General features: G+C 42.0%; 1 protein-coding gene across 1 annotated transcript in view; it reads right to left on the minus strand.

Moving 5' to 3' along the window:
* Positions 1-6,401: 6,401 nt before the first annotated feature.
* WDR13 (WD repeat domain 13) overlaps positions 6,402-15,515 on the minus strand; it is a 34,069-nt gene continuing 24,955 nt past the window's right edge. The window contains exon 8 of the mRNA XM_008571449.1: positions 6,402-6,896. Within this exon, the coding sequence (XP_008569671.1) occupies positions 6,821-6,896 (76 nt within the window). The 3' untranslated portion in view covers positions 6,402-6,820. The remainder of the gene's footprint in view (positions 6,897-15,515) is intronic.

A 15,515-nucleotide genomic window follows, 5' to 3' on the forward strand; every position in this document is an offset into this window, starting at 1 on the left:
GGCCAACCCCATGGCTCACTCGGGAGGGTGCGGCGCTGGGTGCGCAGCGACGCTCCCGCCACAGGTTTGGATCCTGTATAGGGATGGCCAGTGCACTCACTGGCTGAGCGCGGTGCAGATGACACCAAGCCAAGGGTTGCAATCCTCTTACCGGTCTCAAAAAGAAAAAAAAAAAAAAGATAATACAAATCTTTCCATGAACTTTTTGAAGACCCCCCTCATATAATGATTATATTATATTAGAATATTGTATTTACATACTAATATGGTATAGTCAGAGAAATCTAGCTTCTGTCCTGGTCTCTTCCACCTTCTTCCCTCTCTCCCTCCTCCCATAGGAAACCATTGTGTCTTTAATCATTTTTTTAAACAACCGTTTATATATTTTTGGTTTACCTTTCCATTAAAAATATATACACAGCTACTTTTTAAAAAGTAAATTTAGGGGCCGGCCTGTGGCTCACTCGGGAGAGTGTGGTGCTGATAACACCAAGGCCACGGGTTTGGATCCCATGTAGGCATGGCCGGTTCGCTCACTGGGTGAGCATGGTGCTGACAACACCAAGTCAAGGGTTAAGATCCCCTTACCAGTCATCTTTAAAAAAATAAAATAAATTAAAAAAAAAGTAAATTTAGGAAGCGAAAAATAAAAAAGTAAATTCTTAGCAATAGAATTTCTGGATCAAAATGTACATAAATTAAAAACTTTGGTAAATATTGTCAATCTTCTTCCAAAGTGCTTGCTTAATTTTATTGTTCCACTTACAGTCAATTATCATATTTCCTCATATTCTTGCCAACGCTGGATATTATAAAACTTGAACATTTATATCAATCTGAAAAGTGAAAATAGTACCTCACTGTTTGGTTAGAAATTTCTTCAATTATGAATTAAATTGAGCATATTTTCATGTTTATTGGCTATTTATCTTTCTTTTTTCTGAACTTCCCTTTCATATCTTTTTCCATTTTCTAGTCACTTTGTCTTTTTCTTATTGATTTATAAATTAAAGAAGTTAGAACTTTGTCTATCACATGTTGCAATTCATCTATTAATTTGGTATTTTCAGTTAAGAAATTTTTAAATTATATTTTGTATAGTATAATTTAAACTATGAGTTTTGCTTTGAGATCAGATTTAGCTATATCTGTATATATATATATATATATATTTTTGTCTTTTGTCTTTTTCCGTGTCCGGCAACGGATCACAACCCTCAGTGTTGCCCCCATACCGGACCGGGGACCGGCAATGGGATCGCAACCCTCGGCGTCGCTCCCGCACCTCGCTCAGCCAGTGAGCGGGAACTGGTCTGTATGTGGGATCCGAACCCTCGGGCCGGAGCGCCGCCGCGCTTCCCAAGCGGCGCACTATCCAGTGCGCCACCGGGCCGGCCCTATATCTGTATGTTTTGATGTGCAATATTTTCATTACATAATTTTTTCTTTATTCTACATTTTCTGCAAATTTTGCTTAATTATATGTTGATGTAAGGGTTGTTTACGAGAGCTATTAAAATTTTTTTTTCCGAGCTATTGGAGTTTTGTGGTTTTGTTTTTGTTTTAAGAAATCCAAGTTTATTGCATTATGGTCAAAGAATGTGGTCTATATCCATTCTACTTTTGGGGATTTATTAAACTTTTCTTTGTGGCCTAATGTGATGGTTAATGATTTTTAATGTTCTGTAGTCACTGACTGACTAAAAGATGTATTCATGGTTATAAGAAAATAAAATGAGATATAGCTTTATTAATTATATTATTTTTGCTTAATTTTTGTCTACTAGAGCTGCCATAGGCTGACATTTATTTCTTGCATTTCCTGGAGGTTATACTTTTTGCATCTTTTATGTAATACATTATTACTAGTGCACTAATATTAGTAGTATGTTAATTATTATTACTGTATTATTTACTACATACAGATTTATGATAATTATAGCATTACTATGAACTGTACCCTTTAGCATTGTAGGTGCTTCTGGATTTCCAGTGCTAAATTTTGAACTATGTCATTCGTTGCTTTCTGGCCATTTGACATGTTTTCAGTTAGTGTTTAAAAGTTATTTGTGCATTTTTTTTCTTTAGACTTCTGAGAATCCAACCACTACAAATATATTTTTAGTGCTGGTGATAGAGTTTGGATGTGTTGTCCCCACCGAAACTCATATGGAAATCTGATCCCCAATGTGGCAGTGTTGGAAGCTGAATCATGGGGGCAGATCCTGGGGGGATTAATGAATTAATGCTCTCCCTGGGGGGTGGGGATCCTGAGTGAGTTCTCCCTCTATTAGTTCCTGTGAGGGCTGGTTGTTTAAAACACCCTGGCACCTTCTCTCTCTTTCTTGCTTCCTCTCGCCATGGGATCTGCTTGTACCTGCCACTGGCTGCTGCCATTTTCTGCCATGAGCAGAAGCAGCCTGAGGCCCACACCAGATGCAGCTGTGCCAGAATCGTAAGCCAAATAAACCTCTGTTCTTTATAAATTACCCAGTCTCAGGTATTCTGTCACAACAACACAAAACAGACATACAGAAAATTGGTACCAGAGAAGTGGGGTGTTGCTTATAACAAATACTTGAAAATGTGGAAGTGGCTTTGGAACTGGGTGTTGAGGAGAGGCTGAAGGAATTTGGAGGAACAGGCTAGAAAAAGCTTAGATGCTAGTGAAAGTTTAGAAGACAAGAAAACCAGAGAAAATTTTAGAGATTGGTTAAATGGTGGTGAGCAGAATGCTGATAGAAATATGGACAGTAAAGACCATTCTAAGGAGGTCTCAGATGGAAATGAGTTTATTGGAAACTGGGGCAAAGGTCACCCTTGCTGTGAACTGGCAAGGAACTTGGCTGCATTGTGTCCATGCCCTAGGACTTTGTGGAAGTTGGAACTTAGGAGTTGTGAACCAGAGTATTTGGCGGAAGAAATTTTTAAGCAGCAAAGCATTAAGGAAGCTGCATGGGTACTTGTAACAGCCTACACTGAGTTATGGCAGCAAAGACATGACATAAAGCCAGAATTTAAAAGGGAAGCAGAGTGTGAAGATTTAGAACACTTGCAGCCTGGCCATGTGGTAGAGAAGCAGAGAGCATGCAATGGTGCAGTCCAGCAAACATTAGCTAAGAAGATTAGTACAAAGAAAGGAGATTATCAAGAGAAGGGAAAAAGGGCCCTGAAGGCATTGCAGAAGCCCCTGGAGCCAACTCTTCCATTTCAGGCCCAAAGACCTAAGGAGACAGAATGGTTTTGGGGAACAGGCCTGAGGCGTCCTCCACAGGCTCACTGCCCAGGGCCACCTTGGAAAGCTGCTTCCAGCACCAGCACCCCAGCTGCTTTGGCTGCTCCAGCTGTGGCTAAATTGGTCCCAGGTGTGGCTGGATGTGCAGCTTTGGAAGATAGAAGCTGGAAGCCTTGGCGGCATCCACGTGGTGTTGTCTTTAGGCTCACAGAATGCCAGAGCTGTGAAGGCTTGGGAGCCTCCACCCCGATTTCAAAGGATGTATGGAAAAGCCTGTGGGCCCAGAAAGAGATTTGTCACAGGGGCGGAGTCACCAGAGACAACCTTCACTAGAGCAATGGCCAAGAAGAAATGTGGGGTCAGAGTTTCAGCAGAGAAACCCCACCAGCACCATGTCTAGTGGAGCCATGAGAGTGGGACCACCATGGAGACCCCAGACCTGTGGAGCTACCAGCATGCAACACCAGCTTGCAAGAGCTAAAGCATCACCCAAGACCAGGAAAGCCATAGAAGTGGCGCTGCGTGAGGACTTGGGGACCCAACCCCCAAACCAGTGTGCAGAGGACGTGGAACATGGAGTCAAGTTACAGGATTCACCAGCTTTAAGATTCAGTGCATGTCTTGCTGGGTTTCCGACTTGTTTGGGACCTGTTACCCCTTTCTTTTGGCTTATTTCTCCCTTTTGGAATGAGAATATGTATCCTGTGTTTATCCCACCATTGTATCTTGGAAGTAGATAACCTTTATTGATTTCACAGATGGGACTTGGAACTTTGGACTCTTGATTTGAAATAAGTTAAGACTTTGGGGATGAAATGAATGTATTTACATATGAAAAGGACATGAGTTTTGGGAAGACAGGGGCAGAATGCGGTGGATTGAATTATGTCCCTCCAAAACTCATTGAAGCTTGACTTGTGTCCCCCAAGTTTTATGCATTAGAAACTTAGCCCCCACTGTGACTGTTGAGGGTGGGAATTCCTATTATGGTAAATGAAAGGTGGACCCTTGAAGAGGTGATTGGATTGTAGGACTGCGCAGTAGTGCATGGATTAAAAATGGTGGTCAGGGGCATGGTTCTGAGGGCTTTAAAAGAACAGGAGAGTCTGCCTTTTGCTCTCTGCTCTCTCTGCCTCCACCATCTTGCAATGTGAGGCCCCTGGGTCACTGTTGCCACCACCAGATGGACTTTGGACTTCTCAGCCTCAGAAACTGTAAGCAATAAATTTCATTTTCTTTATAAATCACCCAGTTCAGTGCATTTTGTTATAAGCATCAAAAATGGACTAATACAGCTTGTTACAAGGATTCATGAGAACATGTAGTAAGATAGGGAATATTCTCATTGTGTCATCACCCACCCCGTCATCTGGAATTCTGAACTGATGATGGCTTAGTGCAGACCCAGAATAATGAGTAGCCCAGCCTTAGTTCTTAGTTTCCTGAGCATTTTATATTTCACACTGGTTGTCTTTTATTCAGCACTTACTCTGAGCCAGGCATCATAATAAGTACTTTAATTACATTATTGAATATGTTTTGTGAGAATATTATCATCGTAGGTTTTTTAGATGATGAAACAGACTTAGAGATGAGCTTCACCAAGTGTAAACATTCATTGAAAGCATTCTTCAAATATTTATTATATAGCGACATGGGTTGTGTCAGTAAGAGTTTCAGAGCTGGAAGTCCAACCCAGCTGGAGTTTCAAGCTGCCTTGCTGCAGAGCCCATGTGCTCAAGGGTTGTCTACCATGCCTCCCTCTCATACCGCATCCCAAAGAGAGGCTTGGAGCAGTGCCATACGTATGGGTGCCTCCATTGGGTTGAGTGGTTAGGCTGTCTCCGCATAGGGCTGCCTTCTGATCATATGTCAATTCTGGTCTCATCAGCTGTGGCCAAGGTAGCAGGGAGGTTCTCAATACATGGGAGAGAGCATTGTAATCTGGATCACAAAGAATCAAATGGGGCTCCCTTCCTCCCAGGGAGCAATGTAACTGACAGCCATTTCAAGGCTTCTGGAATCTGGTACAGATATCGTGCAGAGAAGAGTTTGCATCGCAGGCTCAAGACTGCCATCCTTAGAAAGGCCTGCTTGCAAAGGTTGGCTCTTGGCTAGCATTAGGGTCTGAACTGTGTCTCCCAAAATGTTGAAGTCCTAACCCCCAGTGTGACTGTATGTGGAGATGGGACCTTTAGGGAGGTAATTAAGGTTAAATGAGGTCAGAAGGGTGGGGCCCTACTCAATAGGACTGCTGTCCTTATAAGAAGAGGAAGAGACATCAGAGCTCCCTCTTCCTATTCATGCACACACAGAAGAAAGGCCATGTGAGGACACAGCAAGAAGGTGGCCATCTACAAGCCAGGAAGAGAGGCCTGAGGAGAAACCAACCCTAGTGGCACCTTGATCTTGGACTTCTAGTCTCCACAACTGTGAAAACATAAATGTCTATTGTTTAAGCTACTCAGCCTGTTGCATCTTGTTACAGCAGCCTGAGCTGACCAATACAGCTGGCATCTGGAGGGTTCCCACCCTTCCCTAAATGAAAAGAGTGGCTCACTGTTCCTAACCTGTTTATGCAAACAATGTGTTTATGCTTTCCTTCTAGGAGTCTGGAATTTTGGTACATACTAGGCAGAGGTTGCCTGCATGACTGGCCCCTGATAAAATCTTGGACTCTCAGGCTCAGGCAAGCTTCCTTGTACACAATATTTCCAAGGTGTTGTCACAACTCATTGCTGGAGGAATTGTGTCCTGTGTGACTCCACTGGGGGAGCATCTGGTCTTCTCAGACTTCACCCCATGAGCCTTTTCCCTTGGCTGATTTTGCTCTGTGTCTTTTCATTGTAATAAGTCATAGCTGTGAGTAGGATACATGCTGAGCCCTCTGAGTCCTGCTAGTGAATCATTGAACGTGGGAGTGGTCTTGGAGAGCCCCAACACAGAGGCTCTTCTGTGTAGTACCATATGTTACTTTCCCACCAGTATTGCTGCCCATTACGAGGGCAGGGTCCTATCTTAGTCACCATTGTATCCCCAGTGCCTGGCAGAGTGTAGGTTCCCAGTAAATGTCTGCTGAGTCGTTAATAAGTGTGTCAACAGAAGGCAACCTGTGTGAAAAAAAAATAAACACTTTTATCCAGATGAGCTGGGAGAAAAACAAGTATAAATTGTTTGCAAGTTTAATTATAGTTTTTTAAATTACAGTTTTAAAATACCGTTTTATATTTTATGCTGCCCCAGGTGAGGCTCAAGCCATTCCAGCTGAGGAATGGACATTGTTTGTACAAAGGGACTTCTGTTCTCACACTGCCTTGGGCACCAGGCCTGTCCTCCCCACTGGTGGTGGTGTGTGGAAGGCAGGGGTGGGGTCAAGCTTAAAATAGATCTCATTCTGGGAAGGAAGTGATTATTGCTTAAAGAGTCAAGACAAAACATGGTTACAAGATGTTCTACATTTATGCTATAAAATTTCAAACTAAATTTGACATGACCAGAAAATGAAGGACCATTCACATTTGCTTTTGCGATCCTTATCAATAAAGCACAGTAACAAATTCCGAGAGAGCTGTTGGCAGCCATTATTCACAAGCAGCCCAATGGGTGATGGAGTACCGATGAGTAACGATGTAACCAGCAGCAAATAGATGGTATTAGGAACCTGCAGAGGCAAGGAGATCTAGATTTTTCCAATACAAAAACTGTGTGAAATAACAGTGTTGTTACTTCTTGTGGTGGGAGATATGAAGTTAGCCAGGAATTGCATATTTGACAATAAAGAACATAAATAAGGAACATAGAAATGGTTCCTGGACCTAAACAGAAATGGATGAAGCCTGGAAACTATGAGGATTCTTCATGTGCATTGATTGGACAGTAAACAAATATGGAAGTACCTCTTCTCCACACACTGCTCTAAATCTTCATCAATAAATCAGAATACCTCATATGGACCCACGATCTTATAATACTTTTTTAAAAAAAATGGTGACTGGTAAGGGGATCTTAACCCTTGACTCGGTGTTGTCAGCACCACGCTCACCCAGTGAGCGAACCGGCCATCCCTGTATGGGGATCCGAAACTGTGGCCTTGGTGTTCTCAGCACCGCACTCTCCCGAGTGAGCCATGGGCCGGCCCCTTATAATACATTTTTATTCAAATTGTTTATATAGACAGGAACTGCAAAAAATATTTGTCTGGGGCCCCACACCGTTATGGACAGTGTGATAGAAAGCCTCTAAGATGATTCCCAGTGATCCCCACCTCTGGGTGTTCATGGCCTTGTGTAATTCCCTCCCCTTGAGTGTGGCCTGGATTCAGTGACTCACATCTAATAAATAGAATGTGGCATAAATGATGGGATATCACCTCTGAGATTAGTTTATAAGACTTCAGCTTCTATCTTGGGTTCTCTCTCTCTCTCCTCTCTCTCTCTCTCTCTTTCAAATTAGAGCTCAGCCATCCTGTAAGGACATCCAGGCTACACTGTTGGAAGGGCCACATGAAAAAGAAATGTCCCAGAGACTGAGAGGCCACATGGAGGAGAACTGAAGCACCCCAGCCAACAGCCAACACCAACCGCCAGCCATGTGAGTGGGCCTTCCTGATGACTGCAGCCCAGATGCGACCTCAGGAGAGATCCCTGAGCCACAACTATCTAGCTAAGTTTCACCCAGATTCCAGACTAATAGAAGATGTGAGGTAATAAATGTTTGTGGTTTTAAGCCATTCTAAAAAATATTTTGTAGATGTCTCCAAAGATAATGATTAAGTCTATTTTCAAAGGATTCAGTAAATGCCGCCTCTGATTTATAAAAATGGATGAACAAACTTTTTGTAGAGAAAAAAATCTTGATATATAATATATAATAATTCTGAGACATGGGGAATACATAATATGCCAAGAATATCATATAAAGAGATTCATGAAGTCTGGAGTAGATTCTAAACATCTGTATCTTAATAAAACTTTACAGGTAAGTTTGATGTGCATTTAGAACCACTGGCCTAGAATATACTAGATGTGAATTAAAGAGGTAAAGTTGTGACCAAGTAAACATTTACAATAATAACTGATATTACGACTAACTCTATACTAACGTTGTCTAATATCTTCAGGCGAAATACCACCAGAACTCTGACAAATATAGGAAAACTCAACAGTTTTGGTCAGTGTTTCTGTGAGTTTCAACATATTATGAAAAACAAGGGCACAAATCTCCTGGGACTTCCCCAAACGCATACACTTTCTATTTGGGGAGGTGGTGAGGGTGGGGATTTAAAAGTGAATTTAAAAAAAAAAACATTTTTTTTGAAAAATAAGCATTAACCTTGGACCCAGAAGACTCACAATCCAGTTATAACACTGCCGCTTACTAGCTGGGTGATCTGAAGCAAGTCACACTTCCTCTCTGGAACTCAGTGTCTTCTATGAAATGAGGTGGCTAGACCAAGAACACTAAATGGAGAGTCTATAAATTTAGTGGAATGAGTGATACGAGGTCCCTCGTGCTGAAGTTCACAGGTCTATGATCCTTCCCTGGGCACCCACTGCTGGGTGTCAATTAGGAGAGAGAGAAGCAAGGTTATGATGTTTACAGGACCCAAAGAGAAACACTTGCAGGAGGATCCCTTCACTTCTTTATTGCTCTCTGATGTTAGTTTCTGATCCTGCAGCTAGAAAGGTATTCCAAAGTAGGTGTGAGGGTGAAAAGGTGGGCTACCTTTCCTCACCATCATAAGGGTCACGGCCAACACTCTTATAACAAAAGACAGGTTAACAAGAGAAAAGCATAATGGATTTGTTTAACCAAAGTTTTATGTGACACGGAGCCTTCAGAAATGAAGACCCAGAGACCCAGGGAAAACCGTCTATTGTTATGCTTAGGTTCCATGAAGAATGGACAGCTGTGTAGAAATGTGACTGGAGCAGAACGGCATGATCTAATGGTAGCTGACTGAGGGGGACCCAGCAACGCCTGTCTGCTCAGCTTCTTCCTGGTCTCTCTGTGCAGCATTCCTTCCTCCCAGGTACAGGGGAGTATCCTTGCTGAAATAAGGGTCTTATGACCTACAATCAATCAGACAAAGTAGGCCAGAGAATTTCTTTATGGCCAGCTCCTAGACAGAAAGGCGGGGGAAGATTAGAGTTATGATTTTAGCTTCTATGGCCTGCCTTGGAAGAGAAAGGGGAACAGAAGATAGGAAGGCAGAAAGTCAGAAAGAGATTTTGCTTCTGAGGTTCTTCCAATGACAAAAAGCATACACTTTCTAAAATGCTTCTATTAATAACATTTTAACCATACAAAATTAACCGAGGGATATATACTCAATCAAATACTACTCTGCCATAAAAAGAATGAAATTCTGCCATTTGCAGCAACATGGATGAACGGAGAAATTATGTTAAGTGAAATAAACCAGGCACAGAAAGAAATAGATGTCATCACTCATAAGTGGGAGAGAGGGAGGGAGGAAGGGAGGGAGGGAGGGAGGAAGAATCACAATAATACACTGAACTTTAGCAAAAAAAGAGAACTGTGGTTATTAGAGGTGAGAAAGGGGGAGGGGAAGGAGGGTTAGCAAGAAATTAGTTAAGGGTCACAAAGACTGATTAAGTTTGTTAAACATGAGTATATTAATTATCCTGATTTGATCACCACATTTTGTACGCATGTATTGAAATACAAATCTGTACCCTACAAATATATATAATCACTTATGTTTCAATTGATATGGACAAGCCCAGAAAAACTTAAACCTGCACCTGCATTTCTGCTTTTTGTTTTGCTTTTGTAACACTGACTGCCTTTTGTATCAGCTTAGCCCTGGCCAAGCATGGATTTCTGAGAAAATGAAACCTACAACCCCAGAAGAATGTGACCTATAACCCTTTGCAAGCCTGGAGTCGGGGTTCAGACTCTGGAGTGTGAACTCCTCTGGGCCCGCAGGTGTAATGAATCTTTGAGTTCTCCAACCCTCTGAGTAATGCTTGGTTTCTTGGCAGTCTGTTCTGTAACACAATAATAATAAAAAAATTTAACCAAGGGAAGGCTGAGGATCTCCTTCGACTTGACACCTCTTCCCATGCAACTTAATGGTAACACACCATGTAACTTAATATTTCTATCTTCTTTTGCTAAAACAAGTAAAGGAACAGATCTTTGTGATTTTCTAGGGGCCCTGTGTGAAATCTCACAGAGTTTTAGGTGCAAAAGAGATCCTGAAAGTTGAATTTTTATTTTATTTTCTATACTTAGGCCCAATTTTGGGAAGGCAAAAATAAAAAAAGACTTTGTCAGAGAAGATTTGGAAACAATTAAGATAGAATCATAGGTGCCTGAGAAACAATACTGGTGACCTATCTAACCAAAGTGGTGATAAAACATATAAAAATAAGCATAGAAAGTAATATGATTGTAAAGAACCTAAGTGAGAAAACTTTGTTCTTTGTATTTTTTTCCTTCAAAAATTAAGGACATAATAAAACCAATGTAAGGCAGAGTTGTGATAAGACAGAGTCTGCTGTCTAGGGAGGTTAGATAGAAAGTAAAGAAGCACCATTTGTGTTGTAGGCCAGGGCAGTAAAACCAAGAAAATGAACAAACACGCCCGTCAAAATTGAGCCAGCTGCACTAGGACGGTAACGCCCGGCATAACGTCCTCCAAGGCAAATAAAAGTCATGGTCCAAGTTTTGTCCTTTACTATTCTCTTTCATATTCTGGGACGAAGTCACACTTTACTTGGGGACAGATGTCAGGGGTCCACAAGGTCAGAACTAATTTCATAATAATACTAAGATATTATTTATTGTAGGGACCCCATGGGCGCCTGAACAGGGACACACCCTGGCAATATGGCGCCCTTCTTGGTTCTTCTCCGCAGTAAACAAGCCCACTGGCGCCAACACCCAAGCCCACCCGCGCCAAACCTCAGCCAGTCACAGGTCAAGGCTCACCTCCTGCCCAGCCCCGTCCAATCAGTTACCACCCCGTCCACTCTCTCTCCCGCCCCGGAGCACAGCACCCTATAAATGTACGCGCAGTCCTTGAATAAAGCGGAACTTCTCTGGCGAACTGTTAGCCCGGGTCTCGCGTGATTCCTTTGTCCGTGCGTCCCTTCATTTATGTTACATGTGCAATGAGTGCATTCACCATTGCTATCATCAAATGGCTCAATACATATTTAAAATTTTCTCAGTTTTAATTTCTAACCTAACAAGTATCAATAGCTATAATAACATACATCAAAGCTCTTTAGGGCCCTCAATAAGTCCTAAGACAGTAAAGGGGTCTGGAGACCAAAACATTTGGAAACCATTGCTTTTACTTTGTTTCCTCGTAAAACAAAAGCACATACGTGACTGTGTTTCTGTCACTGTTGCTCCTAAGTATAGTTGCAACCACTCACAGTAATTCTAACTTTTAGCTAAAATAACTAACTTCCATTTCACAGAGAAAATCAGGGCGTGGATAACTGCGACCTGTCTGTCATTTTAGCAGATTAGCTAGCTCAGGGCTACACTCAACCCAGCTTTCTTCAGCTGCCCACATCCCTTATACGACTTCTCAATGTGGCAAAAGTCGAAATGTTCATTGACAGACGCAAAGATAGAGCCTCTCTGTAGCACATAAAAATAAGAAGCAAAAGCATATCAATAAAAGCGTATCAGTAAAATTATGCTTAGAATTCAGTTTCAGTTTCCTTCCTTACTTAAAATGATCCAGGCATCCGACGAACATTAACTCAAGTGAGTGTCAGTCCAAGTTTTTAGTTACCTAAAGATCTTGGAAATTATCTTCAAGATAACATATTACAAAATAATTATTGTTGAAATAGATTTATCAGAATAAAGATTTATTTTACTCAAACATAAACATACATTTTTCATAATCTTCAACATTATGTAAGAGTAATGATAGCTTATTTGATTAGCAAAACTTGCATAAATTTAGGGAAAAAAAAATCCCAAGTAGATTAAAATACATACTCATATTATACTTAACACAGAGAAGTCAGAGAAAACAGTTATTTTTATTAAAACAAAATAATTAAACTAGTTTCATTTGTCAAAGCTTTACCTTAATTATGTGAACTTGCATTCTTAAAAAATCTGTTAGTTTTTCAAAGAGAAATCTTTTCAAGTCTAGCCCATATAAAGAATTAGGAGTTCACCCTGTACCAGCCAGCAGCTCAAAAAAAGAATGAATCAAAAAAAGTATTAAGTTCAATTTCCTCATTTTCTTGGAATTTTAGGAATATTTATTTGATTTGTATTAGTGTTTATCTGTATTAGCCAATAGAACAGAACCCCTTTTATTTAAGAGACTTCACAAAATCATTTGTGGACTCCCTCCAGAGACAGGAAAACATTACACACTCACTCACCCAACAAGTCTGGTTACAGACACGCAGACACGCAGACACAGAGAGAACTCACACTCCATGTGGACACTGCTGGCCCAGGGCAACAGATGCAAAAGGCACAGCTGACATACCAGACTCACTCATTCACAGAGGTCACCAAATGGCCAGATCAGAAAACCACGTTCCCAGTCGTTGCTGCCACCAATGGGAAATAACTTAGCTAGTGACAAACCCCAAATAAAACTGTAACACAGGGGTGGACAGGCAGGGTGGCCTGGCCTTGGCTGTCTACTTGCCCTTCTTGACCCATGCAATGAGCAGGGTGATGTGCACTAAAAATTTCTTTTTCTATTGACAGCTGCTGGAATGGCCCTTCGAGAACTCCATACTTAGCTCTTTGCACTCCTGCTTGAGAACCAGCATTGGCTCCCTCTTTCCTGTCACCACGTGAATCCAGCTGATTGTTTCCTCAGCTTCCATGCCAAGCCATCATTGGTTTGAATGTGCATCGAGGCCATGGAGCTCACCGTGTGTCACAATCATTGCAAGCAAGGCCAGGGGTGGCCTCTGCTCTGAATCTGTGTCACTATATGGATTTTAGAGATCATTGAGAATGTTAGTTATATCCTGGCACATGTAGAGGCTTAGTCAATATATGTCAGAAGAGTGAATGAACTTACTCCCCAATCCTCAACTAAGTCTTGAGGAAACTGAGGCACAGAGTGGTGAAGTGACTGGATCAGGACCATGTGGTTGAGTAATGAGAGAAGTGGGAGTTTATTTGGGTCCCCAGTTGCTTACCCTGCGGCTACCCGTTTCTTTTCACAGCCCCTCTCCCCATGCCTTTCCGGGCCATGGTAGACATGGACGAATACCCCCCAGACCCCCTTTCTGGGAAGGACTCACTGTGCAGCTGCAGGGAGTGTGCTGGGCAGGCAGCCTCCAGCTGTCAGCTATGTCAGGGCCCGCCCCAACTGCAGAGAGCCACCTCCTGAGGTCACACTCTTTCCTCCAAACAAGGGACAGTCTGCTGGGCCATCCCTGCTCCAGAGCTCCCTGCTGGGTTGGCCAAGGCTCATGTGGTCTGCATTGCAGCTCAGCTCTCCCTCTGCCCAGTCTCGCCTCCTGCCCCTTTCCTTCCCAGGAATTGACCCCTAATAAACATCTTGTACCCCAAACCCCACCTCAAATTCTATATCCAGAGAACCCTCCCCTTTCCTGTCCAGCAAAGGCACAATAAAATGACCAGTGAAACCAGGGTCCCTAACAATGCATCCACCAGGAATGACACCAGTTTGGGGAAAGCAGATGAGTGGAAAAGCCACCTTGTTTGTTAGCTGAATGTAGATATCTGAGTAGTTGAAGGATCCATAAAGCTCATCTGAGAAAATAGGAGGGTCACAGCACGAAGTAAAGGGTGCAGGAAGTGACTGTGGGAACTGTGTTCCATGAAGGTCAGCCCAGCACAGACAAGCAGGGGAGACAGAGCAATCACCCTTTGTAGATGGGGGGACTCTCCTGGGGTCACACAGACTGTAGTTTGGAAATGCTGAGGTCAGACATACTGGGTATAGACACTTCTGAGGTCATACAGACTGAAGTTTGGACACCTGTGGGTCACACAGAATGGGGTATGGACACTTATGGGATCACACAGAGTGGGGTGTCTTCAGGTCACAAAAACTAGAATGCAGACACTCCTGGGTACATACGTACTGGGGTACGGACCTTCCTGGGATCATGACCACTTCTGGGGTCACACAGACTGGGCTGTGGAAACTCTGGGGTCACTCAGAGTCAGGTATAGATCATAGGGGTGTCCACATCCCGGCCTGTGATTCCACTAGAATCCATACTTAGTTCTGTGAACAGATTTCTTGGAAGGTCAGATCAGTACTTAGTTTGGGTTTTGTGACATGGAACTTTTAGCATGGCTGACTCTATTTTAATTTTTAGTCTGGTCTGTTGGGACATAGGTCAGAAACTTTGTTCAAGACAGCCTGGCCAGTTAGCTCAGTTGGTTAGAGCATGGCCTGGTAACTCCAAGGTCAAGTGTTCAGTTCCCCACACCGGCCAGCTGGCAAAAAAAAAAAAAAAAAAAAAAAAAAAAAAAAAAAAAAAAAAAAAAAAAAAAACTTTGTCCAAAACAATGGCCTCCTATAGTTTTTATTTAACATAAGGTAGAGCAAGAGAAAAGAAACAATTACTAAAGGTAAGTAATATAATAATAATAAGAACAAAACCACAACCACAATAACAATGTATTTTGAGAGCTCTTGCTAACTGATCTAGCAGAAAATAAATTACAACAGTTTTGCAGAATGTACAGCCTCCTTCCACCTAGAAATAAAGGACCGCACATAATAGAAAGAGGAGACTCTGAAGGGCTGGATCAATCATGAGGCAGGGGGGGCCTTGGCTGCTGTCCCAGTACCAGCCCAGGTGACCACAGACTCAACTGGCAGCAAGATGATAATTCTAAGAGGTAAGAATGTTTCCTTTCTGTTACTGCCTTGATAATCCCTAACATTTGAGAAAAATAAAAAAGTGATTCAGTTCCTTCTTTTTTTTCCACTTGAATTGTAGGTAGTTCACTCTGAGAACTGATTATGGCTTTGTCTAACATCTCTTCCACTTTTTTCCCCTACTTGGGGAGTGCAGCCGAGTGGAGAAAAGTGTGCAATCTGGATGGGTTTTAATCTTCACTTAGGTAAATTATTTACCCTCCCAGTGCTTCAGGACCTTCATTTGAAAATTTGTTCAGATCTCTGTATTGCCGGTCATCAAAAAAAAAAAAAAAAAAAAAAAAAAACACACACACACCTATATATATACCTATATATATACAAACACCCCTATATATATACCTATATATATAAAAACCCCCCTATATATATAAATTTAACTCACTT

Source organism: Galeopterus variegatus, unplaced genomic scaffold, assembly GCF_000696425.1.
Source record: "Galeopterus variegatus unplaced genomic scaffold, G_variegatus-3.0.2 Scaffold688, whole genome shotgun sequence".
NCBI classification, from domain to species: Eukaryota; Metazoa; Chordata; class Mammalia; order Dermoptera; family Cynocephalidae; genus Galeopterus; species Galeopterus variegatus.